At 30.8% G+C, this 21250-nt stretch overlaps 1 protein-coding gene across 3 annotated transcripts; it reads right to left on the bottom strand.

Moving 5' to 3' along the window:
* Positions 1–3136: 3136 nt before the first annotated feature.
* LOC136990277 (gamma-glutamylcyclotransferase-like) lies at positions 3137–21084 on the bottom strand. 3 transcript variants are annotated; one of them, XM_067288663.1, is made up of 4 exons: positions 21015–21084; positions 10342–10504; positions 6077–6210; positions 3137–3410 (listed from the first exon to the last, which is right to left on the bottom strand). In XM_067288663.1, the coding sequence occupies exons 2-4, from the start codon at positions 10477–10479 to the stop codon at positions 3152–3154; spliced, it is 531 nt and encodes a 176-aa protein (XP_067144764.1). In that variant the 5' UTR covers positions 10480–10504; positions 21015–21084; the 3' UTR covers positions 3137–3151. The 3 variants fall into 3 exon arrangements, with proteins under 3 accessions (XP_067144764.1, XP_067144762.1, XP_067144763.1); XM_067288661.1 differs by lacking the exon at positions 21015–21084 and adding an exon at positions 15873–15914; XM_067288662.1 differs by lacking the exon at positions 21015–21084 and adding an exon at positions 15379–15403.
* Between the last annotated feature and the right edge of the window lie 166 nt (positions 21085–21250).

A 21250-nucleotide genomic window follows, 5' to 3' on the forward strand; every position in this document is an offset into this window, starting at 1 on the left:
CACCTTCTAATAACACTTCTATAGATAATTTTGAGTCATTTGGGTATTTATTCTCCTAAATTTACTGAACTCTTTACAGTTAGCTTATGTCACAAGAAGGTCATGATACTGTTCCCATAATCATAGCAGTGAACTTTAACATAGATTTAAAGAAAAAGAAAACAAAATTTTATATCTTTTATGAAAGATACATTTGACATAAAGTTGATGTCCATCCACAAATTGGTAATACCACATCACAATTTTCCATAGATGTGGTGTTTGAGAAAATATTGATACCTTAAAATATTCTTCATGACTTACTTCAGCTATCATGGAGATATTTTAAACTGTAATCAGCAATCAATTGACATATGAAAATCCATGTATCATATGTTATATGTGGTATAAAGTATACATACGTACAAAAACAATACATCATAATAATCTATAAAAATACTTCGTCATTTCAAATGCATCATTTTGTATGTTTGTAATCACTGAAGCATTTACCATTTTTTTTAAATATAATGTTTTATACTAAATTGTTATATACTGACATATAATTTTTTTAAATATTTTAATTGGCAAACATTTTACAAAATCTAAAATTCAGAATAAAAGCTATTTTCAATTTTATATTCTATATCTGCACATGTAATATACATAAACTTCCATATGTTCACAGCTAACATCCACCCTATCTAGACCTGGTAATTACTTATCTGTATCAATCACAGTAATATTTTTAATAATAAATATAAAATTTAGAATATCAATTTAATTAATATTCACAAAACAGATTTTTTTTAAAATTATATATATAAACTGACAAAACAGAGTTGAATCAGTTGTGATATTCAAAATATTTTAGACTTTAATACAAAAATATAACTTACTGAAATAGTTAACAAGAATGACTTATAAATTATTCTAATTTACCAGGTTTAAAATATTTTTGCAATATTTTTTGCATGATTGTATAATTTCTTATCAAATAGGCCTACATCTGGTTTTATTTATAAGCAAATGTATTGATGAATTTTTTGTATCATCAATAATTATAGATATACATTTTCATATTTTATGAACATATCTGCTGTTTTCACAAACTACCTATCATATTATATACTCTAATATTTTAATTAAATGCACTCAAAATTTATAATACAATACTTTATAAAATCATACTTAATTATTTTTTTAATGTACTACATTGATAATGTGGAAGTTGAATGTAAGATGATGCCTGTAGATTTATTTTTGGATAAAACAAATGCCATTATCTTTTCAGATTAAAAATTAGAAATATAAAAGATTCATGAGATATATAATTTTTAAGCTTCTTTAGTGAATTTAATCATACATAAGGAAGTCAGTTTTTACATCATTTTAGCCTAAATACAGGTATTATAATACGTACTGTACTATAGTTTTAAGATGTGCGTTATTGTAGTTACATTTTAATATGAATGGTTTGTCTTGCATTGAAGTTAAATAAGAGATAACATGTATTACAAAATGATTTATTTTTGTTATCATTTTAAACTTTTTTAAAATTAATTACTGTGTAAGTAATGTATTCAGTTACAGGTTTCTTTGGATAATGTGGAACCTTGGTTAATCAAATTTATACTGTAGTCATAAAACGAGGAAAACAGAATTCAAATGCATTTGTTTTATTTTAATTTTTAGATTGAGTTAATAATAAAAAAAGACAATTAGAAAATCTGGTTCTAATCATTTTGAAAAAATGGCTTTGTAGAGCTGTTTTCAAATAATTTTCTGGGTGATTTCAATTGCTCTGGCACTAAGTGTTTAAATAATAATAATAAAAAATAAATTATAAAAAAAGTTATAAAATAACATGTTTTTAAACAGAGAGTGATCTCAATTAATGGTTCTCTAATGTAACTGGACAAAGTGTACATGTCAGAATTCCAATGATGAAAACTAACTTGTAAGTCAAAGAAGTTAGCTAAAAAGTTGGATCACAAAGATTTCAAAGTAACAGATTGTCAGTGGTCTTAACATTGTGTTAAATCTAAGCACAACATTAAATTCAAGAAAGCATACAGAATGAAAGACAATTTTGATGTTGTAAGTGCTAAATAACAGAAATGAACAAAACAAACTGCCTAATTTGTTTCATACTTTTTGTGCAGATGACATTAAACAGGTCTGTTTGATCACATCATGCCAATGGTAGAGAATCCTGAGCTGCAAAGGATGCAAATGGATCATATAATTTGTTATGTTATTCAAGCATGTCAGAAAGTGATACCCTAAATTTAGTTATTGGGAAAACATTAAGCCTAAATACTTAAGGGCTAAAAATGGACAGTTTAGCAGTTATGTATTATATTCAGAATAACTAGTAGATGATTTCTGAAGCAATTAATTATTTGATATGTATTGTACATTAAATTGAAATTATTTTTTCTGATCTGTATTATTTGTTCCAGTATTAAAGTATTTTGTTGCTCAATAAACAGTATTTTTTTGTTTTATAATTTTTAATACTGAATAATTGGGGCAGCCACTTAATCAGGCCAAAGTGTACTAGTCCTGATATATCTCAATTAACTGAAGTGATTCTGGTTAATTACTTAATTGTAATTGCTTGAAATATATTTTTATAACAAGACTGGTTCATCAATCTGTTGCTAAAATGTTTCATTTATTTACACTAGTATCATTTGGAAAACTCATTTAATAATAATTTTGATATACTTTAGTACTAATTTATTGAATTTATCATTATTTTATGCAAGTTTCAATCGATCTAAACTCTATCAAATGTGTACTTTTAGAAAATAATGTTCTAAAACAATTATAATATGTATTTATGGAATATGCTTTGACAATAAAAGTGCATATAATTTACAACTTAAACACAAGTAGTTTATTTTAAAATATATCCTTGATTAAAATCAATACATTTATGTTCGAAATGAACATACATCCAAAACATTGAAATTAAAATTTAGTGAACAAATTCATTCAGTTTCTGAAAGTATGCTCTTGTTTTTGTATTTTAAAACATTCCTTACAGTATACAAAATATTTAAACAATAGAATAAAACCATGATAAAAATTAAGTTTATATTTAAATCCAAAAATCAACTTTTCTTTACAAGTAGTAAATCTCCAAATCTCCAAATGTTTCAGATTATAATATAGTTAAAATTTTATTAATGTCAATAGAAATATTTATAGAGTCTTTATATCCATTATCTTCAATATTTTTGAGTTTATTTATATATTCTGCAGGCAAGTTCTGTTCAACTGCACCATAAACTATTACAGCTTTATAAATAGTGGATGGCTTATTTATCTGTTTCTCAGGCATTTGATATGTTTTACATAACATTTCTTTGCCCTCTATTGTTTTTATTCTTACTTGAATTGAATTGTATCCTGCTTCTTGCCTAAAATAATACATAATTTTAAAGTTTTTAATTATTATTATTATTATTATTATTATTATATAGTAAAATCCACTTATTGTAATCACTTTGAGATTTATTTATACTGATGATGATAACTGACTGATAACATTAAGTGCAATAAGTAAATATGAGTACAGTCCATCATGTGTTGATAATGGCTATAGTTTTATTTACTTATTTACACACTCCACAACGTATAAATTTTAACATTACAATTCTGCTTTCACTGGTGTCAACAGATTATAAGGGATATGCAAAACAAAATATACCAAAGGAGAGAAGCAGGAAGTGTTGAAAGAGTTCAGGTCCTCTTTATTAGTTGAAAGAATAAGAACTTTTGAAGGAGGATGGCAAGACAGATGGCAAAAACAGCAGTCTTTAAGATGAAAAAGACAATGTTTAATGTCCTAAAAATGAGAAAAACCTCAAATTTAAGTGACATCAGAGTTTAGTGAGAAAATTTAGTGAACAGCAGAAAGATTTACATAAGGAGATTGGAAATACAGCACTCAGCATTGCAGTGTAACATAATGATGTCCAAGTGAGGTTTATAATATTAGATTTTAAAAGTAATGAGGACATTTTGATAACTGAGAAGTTTAAATTTATGAGAAAAGACTTAGAAAGAAGGTCATTAATATTAAAGATTTTGATACCCTGCATCTACATCAGGGGGTGTCTGTATTTTGAGTATTTGGGCACATGCCTCCCTTTGTCTGGGTTGTCCTTTTCCTAATCCCCACGGGGACCCCAAATTCAATTATCAATGAACAAAAAATTTATGATTTCTAGACTATTCTGCAAATATAAAAGAAACCTAATAAACAATATTTTTTATTGTCTCATGCAACTTTATCGTATGTTAACCAAAACCACATTCCTTGCTTCCACTCCAAGTTTGCCCCAAATGCAACCAGCACCACCATGTAGGAGCATTGATGCAACATTGAATCATAGAGTTTGAAACTTCTTGCATAATGTATGTCTTTTTTTTATAGCTTATGCTCCCCTTTTTTATAGTCTGCAGATGCTGCTGATCAGTATGGAAGTGGCTAGTAAGGAAGAGTAAGCAAAAAAAAATATAGAAATACTTCTTCTGCAAGGAAAATGTGATTTAAACGAATTTAAAATGTAGAAGAAAAGTAATGTTTCAGAAAAAAAATGCTTATGTTTGAATTTCAAAAGCAATGTTCCAATACAAAGTAACATTTGATAAGGAATTTGGCACATTTATTTTTAAAATGGACTCAGATGATGAACAAAAAATGTCCAAAAACACCTAGTCAAAAGTTTTCCAATGAAAGCAGGATTGTAATGAAAGCTACAGCTAATGAAAATCATGGTATTATTGATTCTATCATTAAAAAGACAATCAAAAAAGTTAAAAATGTATAACTTGAAAATTTATTAATTAACAAAAGGACAATATGATCAGAAAAACTCAAAAATTTTTAAAATCCAGTATTTAATTTTGAAAAACTAACATTAAACAAAAACATTTATTTTTCAAAATTAAATGCTGGATTTTACAGGTTTTTAGTTTTTATTATTATTAATTATAATTATTCTTACTGATTAATAGTAATTAATCCAGCATATAGGTAAACTAAAACAAATTCCAGCAATTTAAATTACTGAACTGCAAACAAATAATTAATATTTAAAGTGCTGATTACAACTTATAACAATAACAGATAACAATTGAGGGTTATCAGCCACATATTGACACTGATAGCATGAAAAGATAGTTTAACAATTAAGTTAAAATATATGCTCTCTACCTCAAATTAGTAGTGTCTTGCTCCAGTACATCACACTTTTCCTGTTACAATTGAGTCATGCTGGTCATTAACTCCTTTCAGGGGAAAATTTTTGAATTGAAATAACTTGACTTCTGGTTTGCATCAGAAGTTTGTTTATAGTTAATCAGGACCTCCTGTCCCTAAGCTTTCCATATACACTCCATATGGTCTTAGCTTTCATCTATGTAACTCTGTTCTCAAGGATAATGAAAGACAGACAGAATGGAAACAGTGGGAATTTATAGGTCTATAGTCCATTTACTCTAACCTAGTGCATGACTAAAAAAAGAGATTTGGTTGTCTTTTCTCTCTGCTGGGCAAAATATATCCTTCTGTGATTTCTCATTCTTGTAATATGACAGGTCAAAAACATAGTGAAAATAAGTAAGCATCAAAGAAGTTTACATTAAGAGATTAAAATATTTATTTACCTGAACAATTAATTAAATTCATGTAATTGATTTCCAACTAAATCCTTCACTTGTATCGCTAACATTGGCCATTGGCCATATTAATTGTGAAAAACAAACAAGAAGGCAGAGTGTATTGATATTCAACCAATCATTGAAAACAGTTAATTAAAATACAGAAATGTTAAATATATATATATCTTTTTCTCTATTTGTAAGTTTCATTCCTTTAATTATTACCACTGATGATTAAATAATTTTGAAACATAACATTGTTTCTTACAAATTTAAAGTTTTATAGGGAACTATTTCTCACGGACGAGGTGCCCAAAGTTAGAATAAACAGACTATACAGTTTTTTCAAATTGCAGCCCAATAAACAGATTGTAGCTATTGTATTTAGAAATAAATATTTAAAAATCTAAATACTTACTTATCTAAATTGATAATCTGATTTTCTGGCAGCTGCCATACAGTTCCCCAAACTTCACAACTTTTATTTTCAGTAATATTGGCTGTAGCACCTTTCCAAAAATCTGAATATCCTTGAAAACTCAATTCATATCCCTAATAATAAAATATATTTAAAAATGAAAATAAATAAATAAATAAATATATATATATATATAATATATAATAATATATATTATAATAATAATATATAATAATATATAATAATATATAATTATAATAATATAATATATATAAATAAATAAATATATACAGTCAAACCTGTTTTTATGTGGGGGATAGGGACCGCATTAAAAAAAAATCTCACGAAACTTCACGAATGGCTGTAAATAATAGTTTTCGCGACACAATTAAAAAATATTTTTTTTTTTATGCGGTCAATAGGGACCGCATAAAAAAAGTCTCACATAGAAAATAACTCAAAACCGTACGAAATAGAATTTATTGACAACAGATGTCAGCACTTGACTGCATCGTCTGGTCTATCGTCTGTTTTACATATTTTTGTCCAGGTGGTGTTTTGTTGACTTAAAAAGTAAATTATTTCATTTTTCGCATATTCATGCAATAATATTACTATAATAAGTGCATTTATGCTATAATAAGTTTATTTAGCTATAATAAGTCAACGTAAGACATGACGAATCGCACGAGACTAGTCGCCAACTATACCGCACAAATTAAAAATTCGCATTAAAAAAATCGCACAAATAAAAATCGCACATAAAAAGAGCGCATAAAAACAGGTTTGACTGTATATATATATATATGTGTGTGTGTGTGTGATACATTCAGAAAGTTCCATGACTTGTGCTGTATTGATATGAAAACATTTTAAACATAGTCAACTTTAAAGTACTGTCTATCTGCAGCCACACACTTCTGCCAATGCTTGTACAGTACAGCCATTTAAAACATTTCAAGAATCCTTTTTGTGACCTGTTCCATAGCATCTTTCATAACATCTTCATCATGGAAACATTGCACCTTTAACAGTGACGTTGGGGAAAAGTAAAAACTGAAAGGTGCAAGGTCAGGCAAATCGTGTGTAAAAAAAATATTGGATCCATTTCAACCCAGATAATTTTGAACAAGAAATGAATGGTGCACCAGAGCATTATGGAGTACCATCATTACTTCAAAATTATCTGGATAAAATGGGCATAAGAACATTGCTTCCATGAACTCCCTGTTTGCCTGACTTTGTAGCTTGCAATTTTTACCTTTTTCCAAAGATGAAAATGCTGTTAAAGAGGTATTGGACAATACTTTGAAAGTGTCTATATTTAAAGTGTTTTTATATATCAATACATTTCACAATATAACACCAGTCCTGAAACTTTTTGAATGAACCACATACATTTAGTTTGTTTGAGAAATAAGGTAACAAGTCATCACATTGGTATTTGTATTTTCTAGAAATATGCAACCTGTAGACAGGACAATACTAGTGTTCCACAGAATCACCTCCATTGTCTAAACAATTATTCCAATGTTTTGAAAGTGCAAAGATACTGTCATAGAAAAACTTGAGTATGCAGCTGGTTAACCATGTGAGCATAACACATTTTTTGTCTACAAATGGACATCACCAATGTCTCATTTCAGAGCCCAAACAGATGAAAATCACTGGACAGATTGAAACTTTATGAATGATTTTCCAGTATTTCACAGCCACATTTCTTCAACCAATCCTTGGTGTGTTATGTCACATGGAGTAATGGCATTATCATGCAACATGATTACATCTTGAAACAGCAAGTTTTATTTTTTCCTGCAAATGACAGCATGAAACTTGTCCAGTCTGACAATATAAAACTGCATTCATAGTTGACTGATGTCCAAGAAAGTCAATCAGCAAAACACTGTGATTATATTATAAAAGAGCTTCTTGTCTCGAAAATTGTTGAAACTAATATCTCAAATTTCTATAGTAAAGATAACAGAGACTTATCACAGTGCTACTGGTAACATCAAAATGACACGTCTATCATCAGAATGCAACTTTATTACTGGTATGCATTTTGGTGTACAAGACCCTCATCAGCCATAAAAATATATAGCTATCTGTTGTAGAACAAATTTGCAGAGAAATTGACATTAATTACAATCTGCAATTTAAAACATACCTGGTTCAAGATTTATTTCCACTCACACTGCACCATACTATGAGGATTACATTACAAACAGGTCTACAATATCTTTAAGTTTTAGATTTTGTAGGCCTGCTTATAATGTAATCCTATCTTCATAATACTGTGCAGTGTGGGTGGAAATAAATCTTGAACAGGTATGTTTTAAATTGTAGATTGTAATTAATGTCAATTTCTCTGTGAATTTGTTCTACAATATATATCTATATATTTTTATGTATGGCTGATGAGGACAATAATGTACTAAAATGCATACCAGTAATAAAGTTGCATTTGGATGATAGAAGTGTCATTTTGATGTTACAAGTAGCAGTGTGATAAGTCTCTGCTATCTCTACTATAGTATTTGAGATATTAGTTTCAAACTGTGATTATAACTTTGTATCGTGATAATATTGTCTTCAATTTTTTGGACAGTAGAGATGAAAAATTTTTTCATGTATTGATGTACTAGTACTGCTTGGTATCACAAAATAAACAATGAATCTCTTGTCACAATGCATGCCAAGAAAATGTTTCTCTTACTCTGGTAACATTGCAAATGTGTCAGTGAAAGACCCATTAGAATAATTTTCTGGGTCATCAGACAACTTCAGTACTCAGATTGCACACACATTTCTGAATCACATTATATCATGCATTTGATGGACATGCTCCACAAAAATATCAGGTCATTCACTACTTTACACACTGCACTGCTATGGTTCTATGTTCATACAATACACAAAGACTTCCATTTGCATGATCATATCCTCTCACAATGCATTGATGGGCCATCCAGAGCAAAGTTTGTCAGCCACATCTGTCCACCCAGTGGCAAACTATTTACATTATTACACAACTGTAGCATATGTATGGATGTAGGTGGAAGACATATCTTGGCAAAAAACAAATAATACTACATGCTTCCATCTATATCCATGTCATTAGAAGTGCTGTCATGTTGACACTGTCTGTATATGCTACACATTACTGCATAACAAGAGCATCATACTGTAATCTACTCCCATCATCCAACAGACAAATATTATGTGGGGTTGATGGAATTTTACATATTCAGCTGTGAGTTCTTGTTATCTTATTTTCTAACAAATAATATATATGTTATGGACAAAGTGATTAATACGGGCATTATGAATAATGACCAACAAAATCGGGCATTGTAATAAATTTCAATAATTTATGAAATTGACCAGTCATTATGAATATTGCTATCACTTAGTCAGGCAAAGTGATGATAATAAGTTGAGGAGTGATCATATGACATATGCTAGCCAATGGGTACTCAGTCGCGCGTGCGTATTGCATTTAGTACCAAATTTGGTGGCAGTCGCAACTGTTTGTGCTCTCGACAGATTCCTCCCGGAGGGGAGTCGCTGGTAGGCCACCGATTGTTTAACGTCACTAGTTATTTATTCATGGTAGTTCTTGAACACATGTATCAATAACTAGTATGTATCAATATCTAGTAACGTTAAACAATCGGCGGCCTGCCGGCGGCTCCCGTCGAGAGCACAAACAGTCGTGACCACCACCAAGATGGTGCACATAGGTAAAAATTTGTCATTTAATTAATATAGTTAATAGTACTTAGTTTTAAAAGATTACATGTTCTTTTTAAAATAATTCACAAAAAATAAATATTTCTAAATGAAATAAGTGGAGGTTTTTTAATCAAATGTTAAATTCGGTACTAAACACGATACGCACATGCAACTGAGTGCTGATTAGCTAGCGTATGTCGGATGATCATTCCTCAACTTATTATCACCACTTTGCCCGACTAGGTGATAGCAGTATTCATAATGACCGGTCAATTTGATAAATTAATCAATATTTATTACACTGCCTGCCCTTTTTGGTCATTATTCATAATGACCGGGCATTATGAATAATGCCCGATTAATCACTTTGTCCATAACATATATATTTTATAATTCACTTAGGATTAAATATTATAAGGAAAAAAAATTTTTTTTCATCAATACAATATTTAATTATTTTGTTAAATAACACCTATGTTACTTAAAATTATATAATAAATTGGCAATAAAATATCTATAAAGAAATTAACCTTTAATTTACCAATTGTATTCTTAACTGCAGATGGATTATTAATTTTTAATCTGTCTGAAGATAAATTACTTCCATAAGCAAAATAAAATATTATCTTATCTTGTGAAGTGTGAAGCATATCTTTTTCAGCATTCATCTTATATCTTGAGTTAATATCAACTCTAAAAGAAGAAAACTAAATATTAAATTAAAATTTTTATAAATTTCTAATTTTAAAAATTAATTATTATAAATTAAAATAAGAAATGTGTATTTCAGACAATTAAATAATTTTCAATATACCAGATAACTGTAAAACTACAAATACTCTACATATGCAACTAAAACAAGTAAGTATCAAATGTTGTTTGAATAAAACTGCAACAAAAAAATACAAATGAAATGTTATATATGCTATTGTACAGTACATGATTGATTTATAGTAATTGAATCTAGATATAAACAAGTAAAACGGCAAGGCCATATTTGGGACAAGACTATGTCTTGGAGACTTACTACTAAGCGGGATCACTTCGACGCTCACAGCGGATCTCGTTCTCATTCTCCAATCATCTTTGGTATCGCTGGTTTTGAGCACGATCATTCAAACTTCGCCCGCTACAGCCGCAGCCACGACCACGAGGTCATCCATGATGCATTTTCAATAAAATTAACCTATCGAATGTTGAAATTTCTCTCTGTTACATGACGCCCCAGGTTGAATTTTTGTCAATGCAAAAATTTCCCAATTTTGAAAAAAATAGTGGTGGCTATTGTATCGTTCGCAATTATTTTTTTATTTTGCATAAACGAAATATATATACTAATAAATGTAAAAAGAAAAAAATAATTATATTTTGGAAGTTAGTTTTAATATAAAATTATAATGACGTGCCATCTAATTTCAAAAAGTTCCAATGACGAAATGAGATATCTCCAGTCAACTGGTCAAGGTTAGCACGTGGTAACCAGAAATATGTGAGGAATAACACGGACAGGTAAATGGGTTTTTTTCAAAGATTCGTTTGTCAAAATTTGATTTAGCAACATTCGATTTTTGAACTTCCCAACTAGCAACACATGAGCAAATCTCACCCTACTGCCTATTGGTAGAGTGTGTCGCCATTTTGTATTTTATTTTGACTTGGTTCTCAGTCCCCTGACTACCTACAAGTCTGGTTTGTTTTATGCATGCATGATTTGGGCACCTAATACTCTGTGCCAAATTTTAACTCCTGACATGTACTCCTTCATACCTCTAAGCTGGTAAGACATCAGGCAGTACAATTTTATAAACAAGACATAGTCTTGTCAATAATAATTACATGAAATCACTGAAAAAAAATCACATACACAGATTTGCATCATTAGTTTCACATAAATGTGAAAAGAAAAAATATTGTTACTAAACATCAGTGGTGTGCCATGCCGTGACATTTGATAGGGAAGCTGTGTTTCCATAAAAATTTACTGGAATAAACAATAAACAAATAATGGAAATGACAAAAATAAACAGTTTATTTATTTTAATTCTAAAATAGATAATTGACATGAAACAAAGATATAAAAACTCGGTTTTATTATTTTTTATAAACTAACTATTCAGTGATTTTTTTTCTACAAAGTCGTTAATTACTTTATCATAAAAATCGCTGGTTGTTGATTCCATCAAAGTACTTAAAAGCACTTTTTCTATTGAAAGCAACACTAGTGATGACAATCTTTCCTCTGACTGTGTTCCTTGCAAATGTATGAATTCGCTTCATGGTTAAAAAACTGCACTCAACAGATGCACTCATAGATGGTACTGTAAAAATTATTAATATTAAATCATATAATTCTTTTAGTACATCTTTGTTCAGATTGTCATTAATCATAATATTTTTTGTCTAAGAGTATGACTTGCCAATATAGTCCAGACATGAATACTAGGGTTTCTCATTTTTTGCTTGTCCCGGGATTCTGGGAACTGTCTCCCAGGATATAATTAATTATTTTTAAGATGTAAAATAAATCTTAAAATCGAATGATATAAAACTTTTCATTTTTAAGTAACTTAATATGTCCTGCAATCTCCAAAATAATAATAATAATGCTGTGTAAAATATGTATAAAAAATTACTTTTGAGTTATGTAGAAATTTTTACAAATAGAAAAAGTTATTAAAGTTTGTTGAAAACTGCCTTTAAACTGAATTGAAAATTTAAAGAAAAAAAATGAAGTTAGATCAAACTTCTAAGTTAGAAGGTAATTTTTGTTATTTAAATAAAACATAATACAAAATATTACAGTAAATTTTTATAAGATTTTAAAAAGCAAAGATGGTCAATACTCCAATCACTCAATTTGATTCTTATTTTACTAAAGCAAAGTCCTGCTACCGAGAATGCCCTTTTCAATTCAATTCATATGGGTGGAATCATCTTTAATGCATTTAAGAGAAGACAAATGTTACGTGTTTTTTCACCTGTAGCATGGAAAATTTTTAGTTCGTTTTTGAGATGCGTTACAGTGTTTCTTTTGCTATCTAGTATTCTTGATTTGTCTATTTTGTCTGCTTTAATAGTGGCATCAAGCTTACAGCCTAATAATTCGACAGTTCGTTTAGCTTTAATAATCAGATTTATGAAAAATAACTTCATACTTGCATACTTCGTACTCATTTGTATCCTTGCCCAATTTGCACTACTTGGCATAATGCAGTTATTGAAACTACTGAGCATGGTTAAAAATTAAGACAGCATACGCACAATTATTCCAGATATTACAGGTTTTCACAAGTAAAGAATTTTCAAAGTCCTGTCACAAATAGGTTACATATTGATTATTGACAATCTATGACATGCCATAATAAGCAAAAATTTAAAAACTAATAAGCAGGCTTAAAATTAATAAATACAAATGTATTTTGACAATTTATTTTATGGGTTAATAATTATACTATTTGCAAAATTTCCTCAACTTTAACACAAAATACGAAATATGTGAATTTTTAAGAAATTTGCTCGATTTCCCAGGATGAGAAGAATTGTCTAGGATCCCGTTGGAGAAACCCAAACAAATACAAATATTGCAATTCACTATGTAATTTAGATAAATCAAAAAATTCTCCATAAAATTTACATAAAGAATTAAAACTTACTTCAAAAAATTGTTTTTCATAAAATATTTAAAATTATTAACATCTACAAGTGATAAAAATTCTAAAGATTTTGTCTGAAAATCTATCAATATAATTAAATTAAATATAGCTTTGTAAAGGAACATACATAAAAATAACATTGAATGTTCTTTACTTTTTAAATCTTAAAACAATCCATTTAATTCTATCCATTAGCCGAGTGGCTAATGGATAGAATCATTGGAAGCATTATATGATATTTTGGTGTGTAGCATCTACCAGCTAAACCGCCAGAGGTTGGTGCTCTGTAAATCACATGCGCAAATGCCTGTAATCTGGCTGCTTTACACAATTCAAATATTTTCGCTGTAAAAGCTGTCCTGTATTCGACAATACAGTGTTTCCATTGGGAATATGCATAAATGAATTTTTCAAATATACAATAGCAATCTTATCATTGTTTTTCACATGTATAGAAATTTGTAATAAAATACATAATGTGGTTATAATAAAATATTAATTTTAAGTAATTCAAAGTAGGTTAAAATATGAAAATAATCACACAATATGTGTTTGTATTTTAGAAAATGCAAGGGAAGCAGCACTTCCACAGCTTCCAGGCACACCATTGCTAAACATTCAAAACCGAGTTGTACAGTTTAAACTTATACTTATGTGGTGGTTGGCTTTAGTTTATTTTACATTTACATATAAACAAATTTCAATGTTAAAAAAGAAAGAATATTAGTAGTAGGGAATTCAATTGCTCCCTTTCATTCTCTGGCTGCACCACTGGTTACATACAATTTATTATAAGAGTTAAACAATAAAAATTTAATCATATCTATTTTGTTTTGGAATAGTCAAACTGACAGTACATATTAAATATCATTTACATTTTTATTCCATGAAATAGAAAACAAAAATAAAATTTTCACGTTTTCCTTTTATTATAGTTGAATTTTTAATAAAAATGTATAAAATATTCTTACAGTACAGGACTTGAAAAACTCAACTATTTTTAAATACAATGTTAATGAGAATAATGAATAATAATAATGTTAATAATAATAATGTTAATGAAAACCTCAAATTCTTTAAAATATAACAAAAGAATCTATTTATCCAACTTAAAATGCATATTATGTACAAGTGTACAGGTATTATGAGGTATAGTTGGAATAAAATAGTATTATAAATTTATAATGTACAGTATATTAATTTATACTCGTTGACTCTTTAATCCAACTTTTTAGCAAATAAAAAGGTTTTAAATTTTTTCTATAGGACAAATTTTTTGTCCATTAACTTGAAGGAATACTGTAATGTAAAATACAAACATTAAAACTTAAGCTAAATTATTGAAAATATTTTTCATAATCTTCTAAGTCAGTTTAATGTAGATTACATTCAAAAACGTTTCATAATTATATAGACTTTTTTTTTTGCTACACTAAAACAGTATTTTGAATACCATACGTAACACATTACCTATCGAATTCCACGTAACAAAATTTCTAATTTCTCCGAAAACAAAACAAGAAATACGATAGGTCGTTTGTAATATTTTCGATTGCTTTAACTCTTTCTGACTCGCTTTCTGTATATTAAAATGCTACTGGTTCATTAAAAAGTTCAATTTATTAATGATAAAACACAGATTTTACTTGATTTTCTATCATTTTCTGGTTTTCTTTTGAACTATCTCTTGTCTTTTCACAGAAACAAACGTAATTCAAGTAATGGTAAATGTCAAGTAATTATAATTTATTGCTATTAAACGAAGATATAAAATTTAGAAACAGTAGACAAGAGGCAAATACTTTATATTGATCCTTTTATTTTTTGGCAAAGTACGTATAATTGTAACTATACGAACGTAAAATATATATAACACTCGATATGTATATAAAACACAAAAAGCATATAACTTACACAACGGTAGAAAATTAGTACCACAGCCTACAATAAAAACAGCCCTGAACACGTGTGTCGATGCCTGCACGTTTTCTTCGCTAGGAGCGTTGTTAACCGGACTATTCGATCAAGTGATCAATACTAATACTATTGCAAAGATGTGCTTGTTATAGTATTTTCGAAATTTTGAATTTTTAAAATCTATATATCCAGATACTGTTGCTTTAGAATGGTTTATTGCTCTGTGCGATTTTGTACATCAAATAAATCGAAAAAAGATGAAATAGTAAATCTTTATTACGGAAAATAATAAAAGGGGACTCCTCTATAAATTTTTGTATTATTTTGATAATTACTGTATGTGCTATATTTAAAGAAGAAAAAAATAGATTAATTTTGGTAATACCAATTTGAGCTGTTGTATAGATTACTCCCTATGGAATTTCGGGACTTTGAGTATATATCTGAACTCCGGGGACCAAGACGAAAAATAAGAAAATTATCATATTTACGATTTCTTTCTTGCCATTCACAATGCATTCTATGCCATTTTAGAGTTTTCCACTAGGTGGCGTTCGACTGTTCGTGCTCCCGACGGACTCCTCCAGGAGGGGAGCCGCCGGCAGGCCACCCAGTGTTTAATAACGTCACTAGTTATTGATTCACGGCAGTTCTTGAACAAAAGAAAACAAGTAAAACAGCAAAGCCGTATTTGGGACAAGACTATGTCTCGGAGACTCACTTCGACGCTCACGGTGGGATTTGTTCTCATTCTCCAATCTTCTTTGTAGTGATGTAACGAATAGTATATTCGGCCTCAACCGAATACCGAATATTCGGCTAGGAGCATGGCCGAATACCGAATATTTGGCCAGGAGCGTTGCCGAATGGCCGAATATTCGGCCAAACTATTCGGCTTGATTAACGCACGTACGAAAATTGGCGCGCAAACCGCATTCTGGCAAAGATTGCTCTCTATTGGCCCGCTGTCACTACGATTTTTTCTTCCATTAGGTCCAAATTATTTAAATTAATTAATTAAATTATAATTATTAAACTTAATATGAGATGGAGTCTAACGTCTACCTCTAGTGCCAAATTGGTTTATAATTTACGTAATAGCCGTAAATAGCCCGTTATGATTTAGCAGTTGTTGGTATTTAGATGTAAGTTATAACTTATAAGTTATTTTATTTGCAATCGATCATTTTAACTCTTTAATTAAACACTAAAATTTTGTTTTTACTACGTATTTGTAGACTGAATAGTACCCTAAAGATATACTTTAGTGGTGACATAATATGGTCTAGTTTCTCCCCAGTTGTGGAACAGTTCAAATATATTATTGGGGAGTTTCTATTTGTGAAGTTTTGTGATATTTTGTTGCTATTGTTTTTGTCAATATTTTTAAAATTAACATGATTTCGAATGTTATCTTTTGTATATAATGAAAAATGCTCATTCTTTGCTTTATATATAAAATAAATTATATATTAGTTACTCATCTTCTAGAAATAGATAAATAATTCTTTCATTAAATACGATAAGTTTCAATAAAACGTTTCGTAAATCATTTTAAAATATCGTAACAAATATAAAAATATACGCGAATACGAATATAACATAATTAACTAAACAATAACATTAATGCCCGATACATTCTAACCTACACGCCGGATGGCCGAGCGGTAAAGGTGGCAGCCTACCGCTCTGGGGGACCCGGGATCGAATCCGAACGGGTCGAATAATCCCCAGGAATTTTTCGGGGGGTGGTCCGTTCGGATATGTCGGGCCCCGTCCCTCACCACCCGGTCGCCCCATTGTGGGCCTGGCCGAACCCATAATGGGCCTACTAAAAGAGGCCCTCTTAGTGCCCACAGGGCGGAAAGAGTTAAAAAAAAAAAAAAAAAAAAAAAAAACCTACACGCCATCAATGCCATAAGATATCGGGCTAGATACAGGCTATAATATTATTTAACTACAAAATAATTTAATACTAGAGTTAGATGCCATTTTTTATTAACTTTAATAATTATAGTATAATGTTCAGCATTAATAAAAGTTACAAAAATGATTAATTTATTGTGTTTTTTGTTATTTCTTACTCCTGTTTTTAGGTATTCGGTATTCGGCCGAATAGTGATTTAAATATTCGGTATTCGGCCGAATAGTGAAAAATAGGCCGAACAGGCTGAATACCAGGTAGTAACCGAATATTCGTTACACCACTACTTCTTTGATATCGCTTGTTTTGAGCGCGATCTTTGAAACTTCGCCGGCACGGCCACGACCACGAGGTCGTCCATGATTCATTTTCGGTGAAATTAACCTATCCAATTTTGAAATTTCTCTCCGTTACCTGTCGGCCAGGTTGAATTTTTGCTGATGCCTATAGAAAATTTCCTGTTTTTGAAAAAAATAATCGTGGCTATCGTATTGTCCGAAATTATTTTATTTTGGGGATACTATAGATTACCACCTATGGAATTTCGGGACTTTGAGTATATATCTGAACTGAGGGGACCGAGACGTGTTCAACGATACCCTACTTTTGGACCGGAGACGAAAAATAATTCTACTTTCTACTTTCTGTCTTTCGGCTAGAGGAGTGTGTAGCTCATATGTGGCTTTATACTCCAGAAGAAACAGGAGAAGTGGTCGCACAGCGACCGAAGAGACGGCCTTATAGAAGACAGCCAATCCGGAAAGATAGAAGAGAGGTCACGGACGCGACCAAAGCCGGCCTTATAGGAGACGGCCCCCGCGAGAAGGGGAGATAGAAATGCCTTCCGGGAGGACTTGGGGAAGCTGGTCCCTATTCAAGCGTCATTGGCAAGGAGGCAAGACGAAAAATAAGAAAGTTATCATAGTTTTTTAATGCTTTCGTGCAGACGGCACTGTAGTTGCTAGTGCTGCCATCTCGCGGTAAAGTCTGCAAACAAATTTTAAAAAAGCACTGAAAGGCAAGAAATTGCACGAACAGTCGAATGCCACTTCCTTTTTTTTTCTTTTGTTCAAGAACTACCGTGAATCAATAACTAGTGGCGTTAAACAATCGGCGGCCTGCCGGCGGCTTCCCTCCCGGGGGAGTCCGTCGGGAGCATGAACAGTCGAACACCAGATCCTTTTTTTCCTTTTGTTCAAGCATCGCGACTCCCGATCGCGGTAACGCGGTCGGCTCGTAGTACTAGCCGACCGCGAGCGATAGCGAGAGTGAGGAGCCGTAGCCCCCGAGATCGACGAGCGCGAGGGTGTGCAAAAAGGGCTTAACTCGAACTGTAGACGATCAGTGTGCTCGTGGATCAACATCTGCCTTTGTTGAAGGTATACATGGCCGACTTGCCGGACTGCCTGTTAAACACGCGATAGGCTTAGTGGAGAGAGCGACGCGACTCCCGATCATCGCGCGATCGCCGAAAAAAGTATAACTTTCTTATTGTTTGCCTCCGGCCCAAAAGTAGGGTACCGTTGAATTCGTCTCGGTCTGAGCTCAAATATATACTCAAAGTCCCGAAATTCCATAGGTGGTAATCTATAGTACACCCATTATGTTGCACAAACAATATATATATGTGTATATATTAATAAATGTAAAAAGAAAACAAATTATATTTCGGAAGTTAGTTTTAATATACCGTAAAATTATAATGACGCGCCATCTTGTTTCAAAAACGTTCCAATGATGAAACGAGATATCTCCGGTCAATCAGTCATGGTTAGCACGTGGTGACCAGAGATATGTGGGGAATAACACGGGACAGGTAAACGGGTTTTTTCAAAGATTTGTTTGTCAAAATTCGATTTCGCAACGTTCGCATTTCCAACTTCTCAACCAGCAACGCATGCGCAAATCTCGCACTACTGCCTGTTTGTAGAGTTGCCATTTTGTATTTTATTTTGACTCGGTTCTCGGTCCCCTGACTACCTGCAAGTCTGGTTTTTTATGCGCGCATGATTTGGGCACCTAATACTCTGTGCCAAATTTCAACTCCTGACATGTAGTCTTTCATACCTCTAAGCTGGTAACATAGCAGGCAGTACGATTTTATAAACAAAACATAGTCTTTTTTTCCGTGAATACTCAGGATATATTATCTTCGTAATTGAAGTTTTAGACCCAAAAATATTATATTTTTTGTAAATAGTCTAAAACTTCAATTGTCAAAAAAGGAAACGTATACTGAACTGATATATAAGTTCAGATAAATAATCAAAGTCCTAAAATTCCATAGGGAGTAATCTATACAACTTCCCAAATTTGAATTGCTTTTATATATTAATAAGGTGACCAACCGTCCTCCTTTAGGGAGGACAGTCCTTCTTTTGTAAGTTCAGTCTTCCTTCGAAAAGTGTCCTTCTACATGTCCTCCTTTTTGATATTTGAAGACTAATCTGTAAATCTCCATATTCGATTGATGCCGAGCCGATCCGTTGCATGTAATGTGATGTGATGTGTTTGTATTTGACATGACGGTTCATCAAGGCTTGGTACAGTGCAGCAAGACGCAATTACGAAACGCATGTGCTCTGCACAGGAGTCCTTGAGAGAGTGCGCTGCATGCATGTAGCTTTATTTACTTCTTACGATACACAACACGGCACATACGCATGCAGTAGAGATTATTATAGTGTATTATTGTTGCAATGAATAAAATGTTTCTTTTATTTACAATATTTTTTCCTTCAATTTATTTGTGTCCTCCCTTTCATTGTAAAAAAGTTGGTCACCTTAATATTAAGTCAGAACCAAGAGATAGGTATCAGCTTATATTTTAATAAATATATAATTCAGTTGTACAAATGTTGTTTTATGCTAACATAGGAAGCTTTAGGAAGTGTGAGAATTTTTTAAAGGTTATTTAGTTTATTATATTTAAAAACAGTCATGGCCACAAGTGGATCAAACTATTTCATGATGCACCAGTTATGGCCATGGGTGGACAAAAATGATGTACTAGTTTTGGCCACCATATGGATTCTTTCCATACGCATTATTAGGGTATTATACTTATATTAGAATTTTACTTTTTTCCAGTCAAATAAAAATAAATAGTTTTATTAGTGAGCTATACAACAATTTGCTTTAAACATGATTTTTCATTACTTTTACTATGTTTCATTGCTTTAAAAAATTGTAAGAATGCAAAAATATTTTTTAAAGTTGAAAATTGTCTTAATGTGGCCACAAATACAATTCATCTACCCTATTAATTATTATTGCATTTAACCGTCTACATGATTATTGATAATATGTCTATTGTTTTAGACTGTTCTGCAGAAATCCGGGCAAAATCTTAATTTAAAAAATTAATAAATTGCTGTATCCTAAGTTTGAATTACTGTTTTGTTTTACGAGCATATGACAGCACGTACAGTACCTAGGATAACTTAATCATGGTCGTTGTGTGGCTCCATCTAGCAGGAGAAAATATTTTCCTTTGGGCACAACTCTTCAAGCCAACAATAAAAACAGCCTAGTCAAATGGGATTTCCCCCATTTGACTAGGCTGTTTTTATTGTTGGCTGTGTCAGTATATGTGATCAAAAATTATCACGCTTGTATTAGCTCGCGGGTAAACATACCACGTGATCTAAAAAACTTATGTATGTTCCAACAGAAATGTAACAGACATTAAAAAATTAGATAAACTTACAAATTTTTTCGCTTATAATCAATCTTATATTTAGGTCGAATAATCCTAAGAGATCTTAATAAATAAAGCATAATTGTTCGCTCGAATTAAGAACTTTTCATACTCTGCATCGATCTTCGATAAGTTAACACGCCCTAAACGAGTGGATATGACAGAATACATAAAACATTCAGAATTTTTATATATTTTAACTAAAATTTTATTTATAGATTATAATTTTAATTTATTAAAATATA

Source organism: Centruroides vittatus, unplaced genomic scaffold (assembly GCF_030686945.1).
Source record: "Centruroides vittatus isolate TY-2023 unplaced genomic scaffold, ASM3068694v2 scaffold_899, whole genome shotgun sequence".
NCBI classification, from domain to species: domain Eukaryota; kingdom Metazoa; phylum Arthropoda; class Arachnida; order Scorpiones; family Buthidae; genus Centruroides; species Centruroides vittatus.